The following is a 20,979-nucleotide window of genomic DNA, read 5'->3' as shown; positions in this document are numbered from 1 at the left end:
TCTTGTTGAAGCGCCTGCTGAAACCTCTTGAGTCTGTGTGTAAGGGTTGGTCCTGCGTGGAGGTCCCTCGCTAGTGATGTGCCAGTGCTTTTACCCTCCTGTTACAGGCTATCTGAAGATCTTGGACCTGTTCCACGCTTGAACTCCAAGCATCTTTGTTGTCTATCTGACCTTGCAATATGATAGGCTGGAAACTTTTACTGCCTGGCTTTTTGTAAGGCTTGTTTCACAATCTGGGTAATGTAGATTTCTCTGCTCCCCATTCCCACTTCTGTAATGTTTATCGTATTGAATTGTATGTCTGGTTTGGTGTTCATTTCTGCAGCTTCTGCCTACGTTTCACACAGTTCTTCATCTTATCTGCAATTGCTATCTGCACTCTCAATCAGCTCATCTCTTTTTATTAGTAATAGATCCAGTCAGTTCGCATGCTGCATATGCTTTAGGATGGTAATGTCTTGCCTTGCCAGCAAACAGATTTTAAGGCTGAGATAACCTATATGCTCGTCTGAGGGATGTGAAAACAATTTTATGAATATTGTTTACGAAAACTGGGTTTTGCACAGCTTCAGTAGTTTTCACGTTCTGTATCTGACTGCCCTCAAAGAAGCAACAAATAGAGCTGATGGCATTGCAAGCCCCTTGTTTACAGCTGGCCGTGACTAATTGAACACCAAAATCCTCAGCTTTTCCTTTGCTTACCACTGCGAGGACTGTTTTCCTTAAATTATCCTGCATCGCTTTTGCTCCAGTTTTACCTCCGATTATACCTTCTCTCCCTTTCCTAATTTTCTCTTCTACTGACGCTGTACTACGCATAAACATTCTTCATAAGGAAATCAGTGAGATGTTTGTAGTTCATTTTTTATGCCTTAGATTTTGTGCCCAGTACATAATGATCCAGTTACATCTCCACTTGCGTGCTGTGACCCCGGCTTTCCACTTCTCCCCTCTACTGCCAACAAAGCGAGTTTATTTTCTAATAACCTCAAGTGCCTCCTTTTATCCTTAACTCTCTACAGATGCGTCCCTCCTCCTCCTTTGCTGGTTTGAGTCTCTTTCGAGGATCCTCCGCTTGGGGTTTTGCCCAACTCCTGCCTGTCCCACATTGTGCTGCTGCCTGAGCCAGCAGCGGGCAGGCAGCTCCGGTCCTGGTCCCAGTCCTGAACCTGGCCCCATGGCCACAGGCAGCCCTTGCCTGCTGGTGGCTCCGTGGGGCTCATGGCCAGCCTTTGGGCGAGTGGTTTGGGAGCTGGCTGGGCGCTTTTCCCTCTGCAGACGGACGGATGGGCGCACAGAAGGGCCGCTAATTACTCGGTGCAGGCTTAACCATGGGCAGAAAAAGGGGGCTTTTGTGCGATTGTCAGCCCCTCCCCACTATTTGTACGTGTTGGTTTTGTGTTTAATAGGATTACATGACTTCTTTGCTCTAGATGCCAAAATGGATGGCTCCTTTCAGTAATAAAACAAAGCCAATAACCTGAAAGGAACCACGGCTCAAAAGCACAAACTTGACCTCTGGTTGACCTTGACATTTACAAACTCAAAAGAAGTTTTCTTTGAGCAGACAGCACAAGTCAGCCAGGCAGCGGGGCGGAGGAGAGAATGGTTTTGTTGCTTTTTGATTACATTGTTTAAACCAACATACTACATGGTTTACAATACTTCATTACAACGTATTAGGGCCTGGAGGTGATTTAATGTCTGTTTATAACTGAGACTGATCTTGAAATAAACAAATGAATGTTTGGAAAATGGATGAAGCCGTTCTGCTGGAGACAGCGTTAAATGCATCTCTGAAGAGTAAATTGTGGATGTACAGCACTTAAATGTTTTTTATTTCTACCTTCGGTTGTATTTTGGTAGTTTTATCTAACAAAATTAATCATGTTGTGGTAAAAAAAAAAAAAATTCTAATTGGTTAGGACCGCCAAGCAGCAATGCATTCCTAACAAATTCACAACTTAAAAAGTGTTCAGCCCTTAAAAATCGGGGAGAAAGATAAACTCAAAAATGCTGTAACATTGCACTAAGCACCATGGTGATCTAAATTAAATCTGTTACAACCTGTTCTAATTTAAAACTGCTGTTATGCGAACCAGGGGGAAAAATGAAGAGTTAGTTCACTTGTTCAAAGCATTTTCATATTCCCAGATAAATCTTTCATCCACCCTGTCTCTGCTCGTGGGCTCCCATTTCCTCTGCGTATCCACCGCATAGCTGAACAAAAACGCAGTTTCAGCTTGAGCCAGGGACTCTTCCTCCAGCAACTGGGTATCAGTTCTCGTCCACACAAGCCGGGAGCAAACAACATCACTGAGCGTCAGCCACCCTCGTGTGTCCGGCTCCTCCTGACGCCCAGAAGCTCCTCTGCCAAGCTGTAGGCCGGGGCCTTGCAGGAGGAGGAGCTGCGTGCTCTGGTTTCTTCTGCCAGGGGCCCACTGCTTGTCCTACTACGAGTCACTTCTGCAGGTGGTTTTCCTGGGCACCTCTACAGGTGGTCCTACAAGCCACTTCTACAGGTGGTTCCTCATGCCCAAGGCCCTACCCGCTGCTCCCAGGAATTTCACCACACGTTTCCCCTCTTCTAACACCTGGCTCGCTCCGAAAGTGCCCTTCATTTCCTCAGTAGCAGCCACCAAGAGGTTAAAGCCTGATTTGAGAGGAAAAAAATCTGAAGTTGTACGGCTCCTCCAGTCCCATCGCCCACACCCTTCCGGTCGCAGACTGGAGCGAGTGGGAGCTGCCGAGGGCTTGGAGTGGAAGCCGCAGCAGAGGACTTCTGCACTGCCATGCCTGTGCAGCGTGTTGCCACCTAGTGCTGCGAATATGAAAAAGCAACATTTTTCTTCTGCTGGAGGCTGAGGCTCCTCTGAGGTGGCCACCAAAGTGGTCGTGGCTTTGAAGGTCTACTTCTGGTGAGGACCATCTGGAGAGGAAGCGAGCAGCACTTGGGCTCTTACACCATGCCTTTAATCCTGACCTTTCTGCTCGTCCTACCCACCTCACCGTGCCCTATGCCGTGTTCTGCACCATTAGGTCCCTTAAATTTGGCTATAGTGAGCCCCATGAAGGAAAGGCCAGTTAAGGGAAAGGTCACTGCATAAGCCTGCACATTCATAGGCATCAGAGAATAAGCAGGGGGAAAGGGCGTTAGCTGCAGCAAACATTTCAAGTGGTTCTTCCACCTTCCTGGGTGTCAACATTGACCACGTATAGGCTTTCTTAGCACCAGCTCATAGAGCTGTTTGTGTTACTGGTGTGTCTAAATATACACCAGCAGCATTCTGAATTTACAGTGAAAACACATGAAGTCAGGGAAATTTTCTGTGTGTATATTTTTTCCTTCACTCCTGTGTTCATTTTTCCTCTCCGTATAACTCATTAACTGACTGTTATCTTAGCTCCCACGAATTCTCTTTCCGAGGCTAGCATTTTAACTCACCCGCTTCAGTTCTATACGGTTGACACATTACACTGCAGAAAGCAGCAAGATTATCATGGACTGAATTTGCACTGTATTTTTTTTTCTAAGACGCTGCGTGATGAGAATAAATCATGTTGTCGCCCTGACATGAGACATTAATGAAGATGCACACCCTCTTGCCCTACCCTCTTACTGGATGTTAAGTGAGAACCCTTTCACTGTCTTTTTTCTTCATTTTCACCGTGGAAGAAGCTTTCTAATTCTGCACATCGGTTTGCTTAGCAATATTGCTGTTGCCTAATGCAATAAAAATCAGTTATGTAACAGCCTTTGCTAGACTTGCACAGAATACTCACCAGAGGGGAAGATGGCCACGGTATCTTTGTGCTTTCCACTATGCCTTCTTTTCACTGTTATTATACAATATACTCTGCTCTTGAAAATTTTTCTTTTATCATGTTTTTCATGTTTAAAATACATACCCATAACCTAAGATCATGCAAAGGCAAAGGAGGGAAAATAAATATGCTTATTCTGATTTATTACTAAAAGGGTTGATATTACAGCATTTTTGCTGCAAAAGAACAAAACATCACCTACGGTTTGTCAGATAGTATTTTTAATACTCTAATTCTGAACCAAATTCTTAAAATAACCTGTGTTTGCAGATTACCGTGTGCTCTTTTGTTCTGAATAATGTCTTGCTTAGTGAACTATGTCTTATCAATCCACCAAGTACTGGGTGTCATTGTTCACCTCATTCACAATTCATCTTTTAATTAAGATTATCACAGGCAAAATTCTATTTTGGTCAGCATAATTTGTCATTGGAATTGGCAGCACAGAAATAAAAGAATTACTATCTGAATTTATCTAAAGACAATGTAGGAGATGGTGACTACAAGCCTACCTCATCCGGCACTGAGGAAGAAGGGAGGGAATGATAATGGCTTTAAAAAACATATTTGCAGTGTAAAAATCACTACTTTGGCCATTCAGTATCTACTAAGTAAACTGTTCTATCAAAATTACTGTTATTAAACATATAAATCTGAGTCTTACGCTTAGACACATGCTTTATTTAGTCAAAAGGATTGCTGACTTTGGGAAAATTAAAGAGAAATGTCTTTGCAGGGTTATGATCTTAGATATAGGTATGTAGCATCAACTTCATGCAGTAAAATGCTGATCATTTGCTTTAACAGTTAAACTTTGAAATTAAGTTACAACTACATCATTGTTTTAGAGAGCAGACATGGAAGGAAATGCTTTTCAAATGATGTTTTCTGTTTGTTTGTTTTTTAATTCTACCAGGAGATGAACCTTTTCCCGGTGAATGCAATTCTGAATCCTCTTAAGACTTACCTTTCCTAATGATTGCCAGAAGACCCCACAGATGTGGGAAAAAATAAGTAGCTTTTTTTTTTTTCCTATCTGAGTCTGTAAGAAGACTGTCCCTGCAGTCTAGATATGCAGTAGTTTTCTATTTGCATTCAAATTAATACAGCAATGCTAAACTGACTGCATTTAAGGTACAGTGAGCACGCCAGAAATCCAGACACTTAAAATTCCCTTCAGTGTCCCTTTATCTTATGATTTCATCCTCTCCTACTCTCAAATACTGTGGAGAACTCTGCAACTGGCCCTGAAGATGATCCCAGACAAGCAGTATTCAGCCAAGAAGACCATTTCTGTAACCAGAGCACCTTTCTGGAGCATGCACTGCTGGAGTCCCTTTCTCCTTCAACATAGTTGAAGCTTCAACATAGTTGAAGACTTCAGCTTGGCTGCTGCAGATGACATCTGTCGCGCTTGTGTCGATAGGCAGTCTTCTAGTATGGAAGATCCTGTTTCATTAGTAGCTTCTAAAATAGTTTTTAGATAGGAACTGCTAGTCTCCACTGCCATAATTAATATTTGCTCAATTATGCTTATATTTACATTGTTTTTAAAGGATGCAGCATTTATCAAAAATAATGGAATCTAATCAAATGAATTGACCTCCAGTCAGAGTGACATTTAGGTTCTGTTTTGCATTTTTCTTTCAGTTGTTGTTGTTTTTCTTATGGCAGAGGCAAGCGGGTGCTTAAACAGGTAGGCCAGAATGTGAAAGAGAGCCAATATCTGCATCTTTCATAAACATCATCTACAGCACTGTGTGCACTGTGTTTTATGCTGGCAGCAAGGTGAAACCCAGAAACACAGCAGCTAGAGCAGAGAAACGCCATGAAGATTTAATATTATCCTTGTTAAAACATCGCATTCTATAGATTTATTTTCTCCAATTTCTATTTGATAATAATCCTGGAATAAGTTAGACTTTTTGGCAGCAGATAGAGGTGGTGTGTGTCCCCAACCTTAATTATTGTTCTTGAATTTGAATAACATAATTTATTATGAAGTTAACGGCAGAGACTAGAAGTTATGAAATCTACCCAAAGTTATAAAAAATTACAGCCAGGAACTAGTTAGACTCATATTGAATTAACGGCTTTACAGCCTGCTGTCTTTGTGGGTCCTGCACCTTTCTGGGCAAAATAAAATTTCTTTCATGTTACTAAACCCCAGGATTTTTCCACATTTTCTATACACCTTGCAGGAGAAACCATTAAATCACAGCTTTCTTTCACCTTCTGCCTTCTTCCAGAGATGTGTCATCTTCTGTATTCCTTAGGCATCAACAGTGCATGAATAAGAAGCAGTGTGGGCTTTGCTGATCTTCTGAGGAATAGATAATTATTTTACATATTCTAAGAAAAATCATTCAAAAAGTGGCAAATGATTTTAAAATAAATGCAGTAAAAAGATGAACTCTATGTGTAGTAAGGGTACAATCAGACAAAAGGAAATTAAGCTTATTCGTAGAATACTGGGAGGTTAAATTAATATTCTAAATACAATTAGTATTCTAAATCCTTCTATGATTTTCTCATAGCACTGGCTAAAAGTATCCTGTTTTTTTTTTTTTTTTTTTTTTTTTTTTTTTTGCCATCAGCCTTTCCAGACGTGTATGTTTCCTTCATCTCAAAATTCACCAGAACTCACAAACAAAATATGTAAGTAAATGTGATGATTTATAAACCCCTGAGGTTTCAGGAACAAGTGCTTATATAGTATGAGTAATGCGCTAGTGTGCACTGCTGCCCCCTGACGCAAGGAGCGTTAAATCTGTTTGGGAGTAGCTGGACAATGGCACGCAGCCCACCCTCTTTCTTTTATTAATATATGGCCATAGATGCATTTATCACTGTTCAGACAGACAGAAGATAATGTCTCTCCCTTGGGTAACTTCATATTTAAATTATTAGTTGAGAGGAGCGTGAGGAGAAAGTAGAAGAAGTAAGACATAAAAGGGGAAAAGCAACTATGCGTGTGCACTATGAGAATGTTAAAAAAATGTTAAGGAATATGAGCTGCTAACTGGAACTGACTTTTAATGCATAATTTTGTTGTAAATGAGTACAATTTGGCAATGGCAACATGTACGGCCATCTCTGGCTAGCACATTAGGCAATTATAACTCTGTCTTCCACTTTCTACCTGTTTATTCACCTCTTCCACATTGTGTAAATTTGGGAGTGTAAACTGTTGGGAGCAGAGACTTCCCCAGCACTACTCGCTGCTGTAGGTTCCTCGTCTCCGCTTAGGTTTATGGAGAGTGCTGGATGGAAGCAAGACCCACTTTGTGCCCAACGCTGAGGTGCCAACATGCAGATGAGCCTGCGAGTACAACAGCGATACAACATTTTTCAGGAAAGGCTTGTGTAAAGCAGGGACACATTATCTGAAACTAAATAGGCTTGAGGGGGATGTTTGCTTGTTGTTTTTGGTAGTGGTGACTGTTTTTTAAGTTGCAGATGTGGAACTCTTCCTTAATGAGCAGCACTGCCGCTTGGGCAGTGCGTGGCACCCGTGAGGGCTGAAGAAGAGGATTTAGAGCTTCTGCAATTTTTGCACTTGGTAACATTTGTCTTAAAGCCATAGTCACCACGTTGGCCTCATTTACAGATTTTTGTTTCTTTTGTGGGTGGAACCTTTTCTTTGCTTTCATGGTCAGCCGTCAGGGTGATCAAAGTGTGTCCCAAAGCCTTAACCAGACGGTGTGTGTGTGCGTGTGTGTGTGTAGATGTGTGTGTGTGTAGGGGTGTGTGTGTGTGTGTGTGTGTGTGTGTGTAGGGGTGTGTGTAGGGGTGTGTGTAGGGGTGTGTAGGTGTGTGTAGGGGTGTGTGTGGGGGGTGTGTGGGTGCACCCATGGCTGTGTCTGTACATGTATGTGTACGTGTGTGTGTATATGTGGGGACACGTGTGCTCACATACGTGTGCAGATACTTGTGTTTATTGGTGTCAGTGTGTCTGTACATCCCTACACGCCTGCCCACAGCGGCCCCCTTGAGGCGCCGGCCCCTCTCCCCCCTCCCCCCCCGCCCCTAGCACCGCGCGCCGTCCCCCAGGCAACCAGCGCGGCGCCGGGGGGGGGCCGAGCCTACAACCCCCAGCATGCCCCGCGGCGCGGCGCCGTGACGCAGCGTACCGGAAGCGGGCTCCCGGGGCCGAGCGGCCGGCAGGGCCCGGTTCCGGGGGTCGCTTCCGTGACGGCGGCGGCGGAGGCGGCGGGGGCAGAAGATGGCGGCGGAGCTGGAGGCCGAGGTGCCGGCCTTCGACAGGGGCCTGCTGGAGTGCTCCGCCGAGGAGATCGCCGCGGTGAGCGCGGGCAGCGGCCGGGAGCGGGACGAGCCGGCCGTGGGGGTCTGCCCCGGGGGGAGGTGGGGGCGCTGGGGGGGGGGGCCCTGAGGGGGGGTGGGGACCCCGCGGGCCCGAGCCCTCCGCTGCTGCCCCGGTTCCTGTCTCTGTACAGAGCCCTGCGGACATCGGAGCCCCGCTCGCCCCCCGGCTGCGGTGTACCTGCAGCGCAGGCAGGGGGATGATGAAATGGGCAAATGTGCGCACTTAGCACAAACGCAGCCCGGGCGGCCTTATCGCCCTGAGCGGTGGCTGCTTTTCTGGGTCACGCTGCTGATAAAGCCGAGGTCCACCAAGCGGAGCACACTGGCAGGATTGCTGCGTAGGTACAGGCGCCATCGTAACCTCAGTCTGTGCTTTCTCGGTTTTATTCTCCAGCACAACTACAGTTTGTAGACCTACAGCTGCCAGTTCTGCTCTGTGTCAGAAGCTAAGCACAACCAGTGCTGCCTGGTTGTATAAGTGACCAGGGTACTTGGCTTCTAGCACTGTTTTTCTCCCCTTCGCTTCCTTTGCCCTCCTTTGCTGCTGGCATTGTTTTGCTGCTAACACAATCCCAAGAAAACAAACACCAGTCCACAGCAAGTTACAGCACTTTGCATTTCAATTTCTCGTTGCAGCAACTTAACTATAAATTTCCACAGAATAACAATCAAAAATGATAAATTACCGGTATCTGTAGCAGCACATGAACCTGGAGTGCAGGTGCATTTTTAGCTGTTACTTAGCTATTTTGTAGCTAGCAAAAACATAAATAATTTAAATTACACCTTTTAGCTTTTGAAAAGAGTAAATTGAATTGTTTCATGACTTGTTTGTATTACATGTATTGTTCTTCTAGTATCTCTTACAGAGATAGGGGTTTAGTAGGAACACTTGATGGACCATTAGATATTTGCTTACATAAATGTTATTTGAAAAATGCTTTTTGGGTTATTTCAAGGCTGTCAGAAGTTACTGCCAGGGAGTAATAAGTCTAAGGGGGGAGGAAATGAGAAATACATTTCCCTTTCTCAGAAAAAGCTTTCTTGGGAGAACAGAACATTGGCTTTTCTTACATGTGACTTCAGGATCGAAGACAAAGAAAGTTTGCCTCAATATAAGTTGTTTTCCTTGAAGAATACATGCCAAAGTTTTGAGTAGTTTTACTGCACTTCAGTACCTCCAAGGCAGTCATTTAGAAAAGCAGCATGACCTATATGTGCATACATAGGTATTGTTTAATAGCAATTCCATGTGCACAACAGCGTGTTGAGTTGCCTTCCTGGTGGTTCTTGGTGTGACATTTGTTCCCTTGTCCTAGCAGCCCATGCCTCCTGCCTTCCGATACTCTCCTAGCCAGGATTCAGAACTGTGAGCGCAGTTGTGTGTAGAACTGGATCCACAAAGAGAGTTAGGTGTGATGACACTCGGAGTTGCCACGCCTAACTTTCAGGCAATTACTCCCAGAATTTTGGGGATGGGAAAGCCATTTACTTGAGGAACAAGAATTTTCTCTGGCCAGGTATTTGCCTGAGCTTGTAGTGCAGCTAATAGGCACCGTCTGTTTTCTAGGCAGAAATTAGTGATGTGCTACTGATTTAAAAGGTGGAAATTAAAGGCACTTTGCTGAGAAAAGTGCAGGTGTAATTACTAACGTATCCTCTGGAAAATCATCTCAAAATGTTCCTATTTAATAGGAATCATGGGAGAGGCAATGTCAGTTCCACTGTGATTGGGTCATTTCCTGGCAGTAGTAGATATGATCAAAGAGGATGAAAAGATTCATGAGCAGGGGGGACAAAATCAAATAATTAAATTCTTAACGATGACTTTTTTCTTTTTTTTGGTGCAATATTGTCTGCATCCTGGTGGCAATGGTGAGATTATCTCTAAACTTTTAGGTGGATGGGGGTTTGGGGGATCTTTTCCCATGGACTTCGTTGGAAAAAATCCTGGCATTGACCGTCAAAGCAAGATCAACACAGAAAGATTTAGTCGGTTGGTTTTGATTTTAAGTAGGCAAACTGAGGGAAGGAGAAGTGAGGAAAGCATAATTTTATACTAAGAGCTGTATTGCCAAATAAATTTTTTTATATGAAGTCCTGAATTAGAAAAAAATAGTAAACGAAAACATTGCAGTGCATTAAAAACAAAATGACAAACCCAAACAAGCAAACAAACAAAACATACCACAAACTGCTACCCCTGAATGGCGTAAATGCTTTGCTGACTCTTTGTTTTGTGAAGAACTTACCACAACTGTGTTATCTCAAGCATAACTTCTTAAGAGTTCATCATATGCAGTTCGGAGTAAACCAAGCTAAAGCATTTGATTATCAAACCTGTTTATTTTGGTATAATTAATTCTTGCTTTTCATGTGCAGTTTCAGGTTGATTCTGGATTCTTTATCTGGAGTTGCCTGGGGGTATCTGGTTGTCATACTTAGAGTGAGAAATGGCATGACGATGAGAAGTGGCATGCTACGGCTGTTTATATCATACAGGATATAAAGTGCACAGTCGCAGTAAATGCTTGCTCCCATTTATTTATTATAAAAGCCTTGCAGCCTTAATTTGCAGTTTAGACCTTTATAAAAATGTAATCCACGAGGCTGGAGTAAAACGAGTGTTGGCTTTGAGGATTATTTTATACTCCTCTGGTGTGTGTGTATATGGGGGACACACTATGACACACCTAGAAAGAGCTGTGAAGTACAGGGGGGAAAAAATAGAAAGCTGTTTGTTGGCAGGTTATAGCAGGTACAGGAGTTTGGCTTTTAAAATCTATGTCAGAACAGATTTTAACTGATTGACCAAGAGAATTCATGCATGAAACATACTTGAAATAGTAATTCAGATGAGTTATTATTTTGGTGGTAGGAGAAACAAAAATAGACCCCCTTATTTTCTTAGTTAATTTGTTGAAATTAAATGAGGTGGCTGGTTACCTAATGTTGTGTTTGCCAGTCTCCTTGTGCTTTTTGTCTTTGCCTGCTCCGTGCCAACTCCAGGCTTCCGCTGCGCCTCTGTGTCCCCAGCTGGCAGCATCAGTCTGTGCGCCGCGTAAATGCAGCCAGCATACCCTTAAAAGTCACGGTGAGCGCTGGGATGTTTCACTGGTCACGCATCCTGCTGGAAAACCTTTAAGAGTTTGAACTCTTAGATCTTGTGTTTTGGAAAACAACAACAACAACAAACTGCTTTGTGTCAAAAGGATAAAATGTGCAGGCTGGTGAACAGATGATTCCTTTCCTAATGTCTGTCTTATGTAATCTGCTAGGTTTAACACTTAGAAGGAAGCAAGGCTTTCTGGTTTTGTAATGCCATTTTAGGTTTTCCAGTTAGAAATAAGAGGCTTCCTGATAGATAGAACTATGGTTGGTATTTTTATTGACGTTACTTTTTTTACTGTTTCCTTTTATTTTAAAAGAAATGGCTGCAAGGAAGTGAGCTTCAGAAAGAAGTATACCGGCATCTGGCCTATTATGTACCAAAAATTTACTGTAGGGGTCCCAACCCTGCTCCGCAAAGAGAAGACATGCTGGCACAACACGTTTTGCTGGGACCAATGGAATGGTATCTTTGTGGCGAAGATCCTGCATTTGGTTTTCCAAAGCTTGAGCAAGCGAACAAGCCTTCCCATCTCTGCGGCCGTGTTTTTAAAGTGGGAGAGCCGACATATTCTTGCAGGTAGTTCAAAATGCAATTTTGAAGCATGTCTCATTTGTGAAGTTACAGAACAAGTTTAGATAGAAATGTACTGTCCTAATGAAAAGGTAATACCTCAAATATCTTTTTAAAGTATATTTGTGGTAGTGTTTTGTGATGGGTTGGACCAGGGAAAAATTAACACACAATGGGATTGTAAATGTTAAAATACTAATTAGTATATTGTGGACTGATTTCTCTACAGAAGTAATGCAAGACAAAAAAAGTAATTCAGGTGAACTGAGTGATTTCATGGCATTAATCAGAAATAATTGGGCAGGTGCATATCATGGAGTTGAGGCATTTAAGAAGGGTTTTCAGGCCTCTCATCTTGAGGTGGAGGAGGTGAAATTTGTGGGTTCCTTAGATCCCTGTTACTGTTTCCTGTTGTGTTTTAAGAAATTGCTTTGGTTTATAGCTGGTAATGAGCAACAATGAGAGTTTAAATGAAACTTCTATTGAAGATAGAGAATACATGTTTTATGAGTTAACAAAATTTGTTAAAAGCAGCAGCTTTCCTTTCCAGTTGTGAAATTTACAGTTCTGCTTCTGCTTTAGTTTATCAAGCCCCCTCACTTGTTTGAGAAATTATTTTGCCAATGGTACTGAGTTTGTCGTAAGTTTAGCGCTCTGAAGAATTGATACCCAATTTTGTAGAACTAATCTTCTCCAAATTGTTGCAATAAGTGGTTTCCTTTAGTATTTTTTAAAAATGCAGTGTTTCACAAACATAAATTATTGTAAAACAGAAGAGCTTCCTATATTTCTGCTTTGACATTTTTACTTTCAGTGGTTCCTCTGGAGGAAAGAAACATGAAAATGACTTGGTACTTCATGCATATTAAGTTGTGGCTGCCTGATTATCTTCCAGTGATTAACTGGTCAGATTTATTTAGTGAAATGAAATTAAGAAAATTCTTGATAATAACATTCCATAGGATCTATAGTGTCATCTTTTGAACAAAATAAGTTATTTCTCTGAATTGTTGTTTTTAAAATAACCATCATAAGACACTGATTTTCCTGGTGGTCACTTTTACGTTGCATGACCTGTGTCCCTTAATTCTGAGGTGGCTTGAAAGCAGTTGCCGTACATAAGTTCATGTATTTTCAGTGTTGGTTTTTTCAGGGAGGTAATTAAAAATAATGCATAACTGTTTCCTTCATTCTTTTAATCCTTTTTTTCATAGAAATATTACTTCTGTCTAATGCAGCCATGCTTGTAGACAGGACTTAATTACGCTCTCCAGTCTTCTGGTTGAGGAAATTGCATTCTTGGACCTGTTCAGTGAGCTTGTAGGTCTAAACTTGGAAGCAGACGTTTGATGTAATCTGTTGTGTACTGTCTTTCTATTCAGTGTTCAGTAAAAAAAAAAAAGTCTTTGATGGCTGAAGGTTGTTAGTGCTAGTACTCTGTACTCAAGAGAACTTGCTTAGGTTTATACTGTGTACCTGTCTGCACTGCAAGCTGTAATCCACCTGTTTACTTGCATATATGCTTGTCTCACCTCTTGGAAGACAGTGGCTAAGTTAACCAACTATAAATGTTACCCGAACAAACTTTCTATAGACTCTTCCGTTTTGAGAGCAGGTATTTGTTTTTCTCCATTTCCATTTTAATTTTTTCCCCCTCCTTGGAGACCCTATCCCTTTCATCTTTCAGAATAACGTATACAGTAGTCAGAAGGCTGATATTGGTGATATTTGACCATTACCTGTTGTAGAATGTGTAATAAAAGTCTAAAAATTTGTTTAATGCTTTTTTTCCCTCTCTCCTGTTGTCAGAGACTGTGCAGTTGACCCAACTTGTGTGTTGTGCATGGAGTGCTTTCTTGGAAGTATTCACAGAGAGCACCGATACAGGGTTAGTAATACTGCTGGAGTATGTGGTGTAGTCATTAACGTCTTTGTATGTGTATGAAACTCCTTCTTTATAGTTCAAACTATAAATGTGTATTTACAGAATATATCCCTGGTTTCAAAACATTGGGTGCATATGACATTTGGAGTTGGTCTGTGCAATAATCTTGTATGAACTTGAGTGTTTGAATTTGAGTGTACCTTCTGAAGTTTAGTATTTTTAAATGCTGAGCAAGGACATTTTATGCACAACAACTAAACTTACGGATGTGTTTATTTTTAATATACGCCCTTGAGTGTGCTTTACAGCATTAAACTTGCTTTTTGCTTGTTTTGAATACGATGATTTTTAGACGGTGTTGAAAAACCTTTACCATTAAACTACTATTGTTTTAAAATTATTTCCTTTAAATGTCTGATATTAAATTCTTTACAATATCAGCAATTTTAGTTGTTTTTAAATATAACATGAAAATAACAAATTGAAACTGTAGATGCCTATGTCTACTGCTACTAATAGTGTAGATTTATGTATTTTTTTTATTTTTTTTTAACTAGAAGTCCTTGGTGTGTTTTTAAACCAGGACGTGAATTGCAGCCTTTCTGTAAATCGTTTTTTGACAATGCTTCACTGCACTGCTGTTAGTGTAACTATGCATTGATTTGATTTACATTGAGTGCTAGAATTTAGAAGGGAAAAAAAAAAACAAAAAACAAAACCTGCTTCAAGAAACCCAACCCAATTGCTGTTGTCAGCATGCTTCTAGGAGGTTTTTAGCCTGCAAGCTTGCTTAGGGAATTAGCAAGTCTAGATGACATCCGAAAGTGTAAGCAAATATTTCAAATGTCCATCCAACTCTATTGATACTGTAGGGTGTATTTGTATGTATAGAATATACCTTCCTGACACAAATAGGTGAAGAAAGAATTATTCTATGAATTATTTAATAGTTGTGGTTCAAAAACTGTTACGTTTATTAATTTGAGCTTATCTTTGCTTTAAGTAAAAGTTTATTAAAATAATGTGAACGGTACATCATTGCAGTATTCAGCTACTGCTTACTATGCTTATGAAGATTTATGATGCAAACAGTTTGTAAGTTTTTTCCAGGAACTCCTGTTATTGCAAACAGTGCATCTGTTCCTTTTAATAATGTTATATGAAATGATAAAGCTTTGCTCAGATGAAAAATGTGAGAATCTGAAGTAGCAAAGGTGGCATTACAAGTAGGTAATTCAGGAAAGCTGCACATTACTACCATGTTGTTCTGTTGTAAGCTGTGTACATTAATACACAGCCTTGGATGTGGGTAGAATAGGAGTGTTTGGACCTTTTTTTTTTCCTTGTGGCATAGGCAGGTTGAAGTATATAAGCTTTCAGCCCTCATAGAAACAGACACGATTTTACTTTTTTAAACAGGGTACTGGAAAAAGCTATCAGGTGTTGTGGTCATGCTTTTGTAGTTTAGCTGTGACTACTTGTGTTAATGTGCATGCATGGCTTATATGTGTGTTCACATGACTTTGTTTTAAAAATCATTTCAGATGACAACATCGAGTGGAGGAGGTTTCTGTGACTGTGGTGATACAGAGGCTTGGAAGGAAGGTCCTTACTGTCAAAAGCATGAACCTAACACTTCAGAGACTGCAGAAGAAGAGGTAGTAACAGTTAAGACATCCTGTTTCAAAACACTATTAACTGTTCACATGTTTGTATAAGAAACCATTCCAATGAGCTGATATTTAGTCTTCTATGCCAAAACATGAGCGTTCACAGGAGACTAGAGTAAATTTAATAGAAATATTCAACTGTACTATGAATTAGACAGTCTTACCAAACTTAGAGTTACTTAGAATGACATTTTCTACTTGAAGGCTTTATTTTGTATGTTGTTGGTTGCCTCTGCAGCTTTGGTTCTGTTTCTTTGTTTTTCTGTCTTATTCTGAGAGGCTGTCTTCCAGATTAAAAAAAAAATTGTATGTAATTGTGTGAATAAGCCAAATTAAGCTATCTGCGTAACCTATGTTCTAATTCTCACAAAATAAAGCACACAAATATTTTGAGTCAAAATACCTTGCTATTACAAAAATGCCTTACAGTTAAGATAAACGTCTACAAAAGCTTGTTTCCTATGGAGAAGGTAAATAAGAGAACATCTCTTCACAATTTCTTATAGCATAATGACTTAGATATATTAAATGAAGCTAGCAAAAAAAAAAAAGTTTCACTACTTAGAGTATGAATTCAAGCTGTTGAAATTAATGCCCCATAGAAAGCACTGTGCTTGCTAAAAGTCTATGTATGTACAGAAGGCAATTTAACCTATTTGTGGAGGAAAAAATAACTGATGGGTATGTAAAAGTGCAGTTACCATCTTTGACTTGGGAAGTCTTGTTGTCTTAAGGTAGCAAAGACCAGAGGTGCATTCTGCTCTTATATTCTTTCCTTAGTATCTGTTATTATGCTTCAGGAGTGATAGCGTCCAGTTGGACTTCTGGTCTGACCACTTAAAGCTGTTCTTATGCAATAGAATTTGTGACATTTTTTGAAGAGAATATATGAGAAAAAATTTCACACAAATTTTTCTGATCTGATGCTTTAAGTGAAGCTACTCTAACCGTATTTGCAGTTACGGTAGTCCTTGTAAAATCTGTCCTCACTGTCTCAACCGTTAGCAATTTCTGCATGGACTCACCGCTTGGCCTACCTGCCAGGTTACATTACTGGGCAGCCTCAGAAAACGTGTTCTGCGATCTTGGGTGGGCTGCTGCTGCAGTGTGCAATGATACTTATGGTGGCAATGAAAGATGGCAGTAATTTGATTGATGGAAAAACTTTAGGTACTGGGCAGGTTTTGTGCTTCTTTCCCGTAAGTGATGGGGATCGAGATCCTCCTGTGGAGCATTGTGTTTGAGGCAGATCAAGGATTGTTTGAGCGCACTGGTAGCCTGCTTTCTCCTTGCCCAGAGATGTGTCTTTGCTGAAGGTGTTGGGAATAGAGGCAGTGCAGCTGTTTAAGGTTTGCCTTTGCTGTTGGTGACTGATAACTCTGCACATCCTAAATAAGTTTTAAATCAATCAAAAAAGAGGAATGGTGGTTATTAACATTCCTGTAAAACTTCCAAATATCCCTAGAGTATGTTGGGGTGGGTGGTTGAATAAAGAGCATACAATATAAGTAAACTTTTTTTTTTTACAGTATGAATACAATGTACAGGATGACTGGAGTTTACAACAATTCACAGTACAGGTGAATTGCTGACTGCTGAGGGCCTGCTGTAAATAATGCAGACTTCTTCTGAAAAGTTTATTGTGGCCATTTTGATCTAGTGTAAGCTGTACTGAAATAGAACTTGGTGGTACACTGTAATCCTACAACAGAAGTTGTGCTACTGCTCCATATCTTTCTCTGTTAACTATTACACAGATTTCTATAGTATTCTGAATTGAGTCAGTGACCCAGTATCAGTCCATGTGGTCCAACAGGTGGCTTGCAGGCCATGCAGTTTTCCCTTCCCAGGTTTGTAGAAAAGGCAGGAATTGATTTGAGCATCAAAACTTTGAGAATTGATGGTTGTGTCTTGATACGCTTTTATTTGTAAAGCAGTAGGAGAAGAAGAAACCCGTTGCTGAAGAGGCTTTTAATGTTTTCTATTTGTACACAAATCCCATGAAATGGATTGGAAGGAAATGGCAGTGTTATCTGCTAGCTGACAGGGGGCTGACATATCAGCTTGTGCTGTTGTGGGAAAGGAGACTAATTACAGGTGTGTAACATGGCAGTGGATCTCTTTTTCTGCTCCAGAAAGAAGTTCCTTTGAGTTTGCAGGCTGAGGAGGACTTCTCCTCCCCTTTTCAGTTCCCTTAGCAGCAGCAACCCTTCCCTTCTGGCAGAGAAGGGAGGCTGAGTTTATAGTGGCTGCTGCAGATGTCAAATGGGGGCACCCTGGAGAGTGCAGAACAGGCACAAGTGGAGGTGTGTTCCCATGCAGAAGGGAACGGGTGTCCCTGAACAAGATGGACGTGTGGGCAGATACCATAGTGTGAGAGACTTCCATCATAACTCATGACCTCAGTGTGCTGGTGGTTGTACAGTCTTGGACAGATAAGACTTCTGCCTCTAAAAGCCTGGTACATATAAAAGAAGGCAACGAATGTATATTTTTTTGTGTTCTGCAGTTTACTAATACTGATAAGTGGAACAAAATATAGTGATTTCAAATTATATTTTTTGAAGATGTTATGGAAAAAAGGAGGTTCTGATACGGCTGAGGTTGAAAGTGGGTTGGTTATATTAGAAGGTATGCAGAAGTGAGAAGGAAAGTGAAAACACAGAAGTGTGAAAACTTAAGTGGGTGATCATAGGCAAGTTAGCATTTGGGCATTGAATGCTAGATTCCCACTTCGGTGATTTTCAGTGAAGAACACGAAAAGAAAACAGGCTGATTATTGACTTTGTTCCTTTCAAATGCAAAGTTATTTAAAGAAAGGCACCATTAAAGATGCTTACATCATCTTTGACACAAAGAAGTTTGAATTTGACAAAATTCCCTATTCTGAATGCCATTTAATTTCTCAATTGCTATTTATACTTATTTTTCAGGATCCTCTTGTGCACTTACCGGAAGATATGGTAGCAAGAGCTTATAATATTTTTGCTATCACATTTAAATATGCAGTAGATATATTAACATGGGAAAAAGAAAATGAATTGCCTGGCCTAGAAATGATGTAAGTATATAGGCCTTTTAAAGGCCTGCAGATATTTCAAGTGAAAAAATGTGAATTCTTTAAGCCTATTTTCTGTCTTTCCTAAAATTCTATCAGGACTATTTTGTAGGCTATAGACTAAGTTTTAATGGATTTATTTTTCCTCTATTTTTTATTTCTGGGTACATCCCATTTCTTTCCATGGAGTTGATGAAGCAATGTGTCTGTGATAACTTCATTTTCCTAATATTGTAAAGGAAATATTACTACAATACAATTCCCTAAAACAAGTGGTGACAATGAAGTTGAGTTCTAATGGCAAAAGCGTTATGTGCTTTTTGTGAGCCATTTATTCCAAATTTTGAAACATTGCATAATATTGTAGTATAGTATAACAAAGTATAGTCATAGATATGTAGTTTTTTTGTGTGTTGGCTTATTAGTAACTTTGTGCTGTATGAAGAAGACTGCTATTTAACAAAATGATGGGGTTCAAAAGATTGTACTGAATCTATGTAATCTTAAAAAGTTGTGGCTTTGAGGATTGTGGAGTTCTCTTTCAGAGACTACCAAGCTTTTGTTGAATAATAGAAATTTGTAGTACTACTGGGGAAACAGGTGTGTTAAAATAATGCCAGACCAGTGAAACCTCTAGGAAGTTATGGGAGAATGTACTGAGCACAGCTGCACTGGAAGGAAATATGTTTTCCTTAGGAAACTGCTGATTCAGAATCAACGAATTCTCAAAAATATTACTCAGACCTAAGTTCTGTCTTAAGGTTTTGCTCATTTTGGATTTAATTCTGCAGGAAAGTTGCATGTTCCTATAAAAGTTAGAGAGGGTCAGTCCTTTTGGAATATAACTCTGTAGCAAAGGAAGCCCAGGCTTGGGTTGTCTGCTTAGTGGAAAACGTTAAATTACAAGTTGATCTTTTAAACTATATTACTTTGAATTACATAAATCTGATGCTTGCTTTTGAAGTGAGAAGAATGATACCTACTACTGCATGCTCTTTAATGATGAAGTCCACACCTATGAACAAGTTATTTATACTCTTCAGAAAGCTGTCAACTGCACACAGAAGGAAGCTATTGGTTTTGCAACGACAGTAGATAGAGATGTAAGTAAATTCCTTTCTAGAAGTTTTATGCTTACCCTAGTGTTTATTTTATATGTCCACACTTAATTTTTTTTTCCCAAAGAGTATGGTTAATGTGATCGAGCCACATGTGTTAGGTCACTAACTTATTGACCAACCCAACTGCATTTAAGATTGAATATATATTTCAGCATCACTGTATTCTAGTAACTCTTATGAGTGTAGATACCAGAATGTTTCTTAGCCCCTCTGCAAAAGGCAGGCAGCAGCTTTAGCTCATGGCTTCCTATACACCAGGGAATTTTCATTGTAAGATCCATTGTACTTGCTCCAAGCAAGGGAAGAGAGTAACAGCTGTCCACTGTGAGGGATAAAATCCATAATTGGCTGCTTTTGTTCCTGTGCTTATGGAATTATTTGTGGTTTTTAAATGTTTCTTTTTTGTAATGGTTAGATGAAAAACAGCAGGAAAAGGTAAAGTGTTCTATACAGCATTTAGAGAGAACAATGAGTTCAGAATCATTACATACATTTCTGAGACCTAGTACATAGGTCTCAGAAACACTGCCAGTTATGTGCGTTGTCTGGCTTGTGTGAATTTTTTTACAAAAAGGCTTCGTTTCCTCTGGCTAACTTTCTAGGGACAGCTGCATCTTTTTGTTTGTCTTCTAAGACTGTTGCTTTGAAAAAGTGTCCTTTTATGTTTTGTTTCCTCATGCATTTTTGGGGGGTTGGGGCCGACGCAGGGGATGGACAACACAACAAGGAGCATCTCTTTCAAAATGGCAATGAGAACATCACTTTCGGGTGTTGAAGTGGTTAGACTGGAAAAAAAGGCAGTGGAAAAGGAAATTCAACTGCTTTATATTATGTAACGCTGAACTACATTTAATTTTTGTATTACCAGTACCCTATTTCTGTAATATCAATGCCTATATAAAGATTCCTTTGACTTAAACACATGCACTTTATTGTTGGATGGACTTTGGAGATTTTTCCCTGCTGCTCATCTGTCCTGCTTCTACATACATACAAATTCTTGTATGTATTGGCTTGGCAGTGTTATTGGATATTCAGGTGGGCAAACTTGAACTTTTTTGAGAAGCTAGGGATTATTTGCTTCAGGAATTCATGTGTCTGCACGTGTGTGTGTATGTATACAAAAAAAGTCAATGCCTGAAACTGTTTTGGCATCAGACAAGGACTAAAGTGTGAGTAAGCTGTCCTGTCTGTAATGCAGCAAAAATTAAACCAACTATCTCTATTTTAATTTACGTAATGACAGCATAGAATGTGGAAACCTTACCATTTTGAAATAAACTACGTGCCTTAGTAGCATTTGTTAAAAAGGTCAGTTAGCTTTAATATCTACTTTAAAGGCATTGAAATGTAGTGGCTGTGTCTTAAAATCACGAATTACTGTACACACAAGATTTTGTTTAGCAGGTAAC

At 40.3% G+C, this 20,979-nt stretch overlaps 1 protein-coding gene across 4 annotated transcripts in view; it reads left to right on the top strand.

Moving 5' to 3' along the window:
• The first annotated feature begins 7,950 nt into the window (after positions 1 to 7,950).
• Positions 7,951 to 20,979, top strand: part of UBR2 (ubiquitin protein ligase E3 component n-recognin 2) — a 50,925-nt gene continuing 37,896 nt past the window's right edge. For all 4 annotated transcript variants that reach the window (XM_068676761.1, XM_068676759.1, XM_068676760.1 and 1 more), the window contains exons 1-6: positions 7,951 to 8,128; positions 11,580 to 11,839; positions 13,643 to 13,721; positions 15,263 to 15,376; positions 18,322 to 18,449; positions 19,411 to 19,549. In XM_068676761.1, the coding sequence (XP_068532862.1) occupies positions 8,051 to 8,128; positions 11,580 to 11,839; positions 13,643 to 13,721; positions 15,263 to 15,376; positions 18,322 to 18,449; positions 19,411 to 19,549 (798 nt within the window). In that variant the 5' untranslated portion in view covers positions 7,951 to 8,050. The remainder of the gene's footprint in view (positions 8,129 to 11,579; positions 11,840 to 13,642; positions 13,722 to 15,262; positions 15,377 to 18,321; positions 18,450 to 19,410; positions 19,550 to 20,979) is intronic.

Source organism: Anas acuta, chromosome 3, assembly GCF_963932015.1.
Source record: "Anas acuta chromosome 3, bAnaAcu1.1, whole genome shotgun sequence".
NCBI lineage: Eukaryota > Metazoa > Chordata > Aves > Anseriformes > Anatidae > Anas > Anas acuta.
The sequence above is the reverse complement of the archived record's forward strand: the minus strand, read 5'-3'. Positions and strand labels throughout refer to the sequence as shown.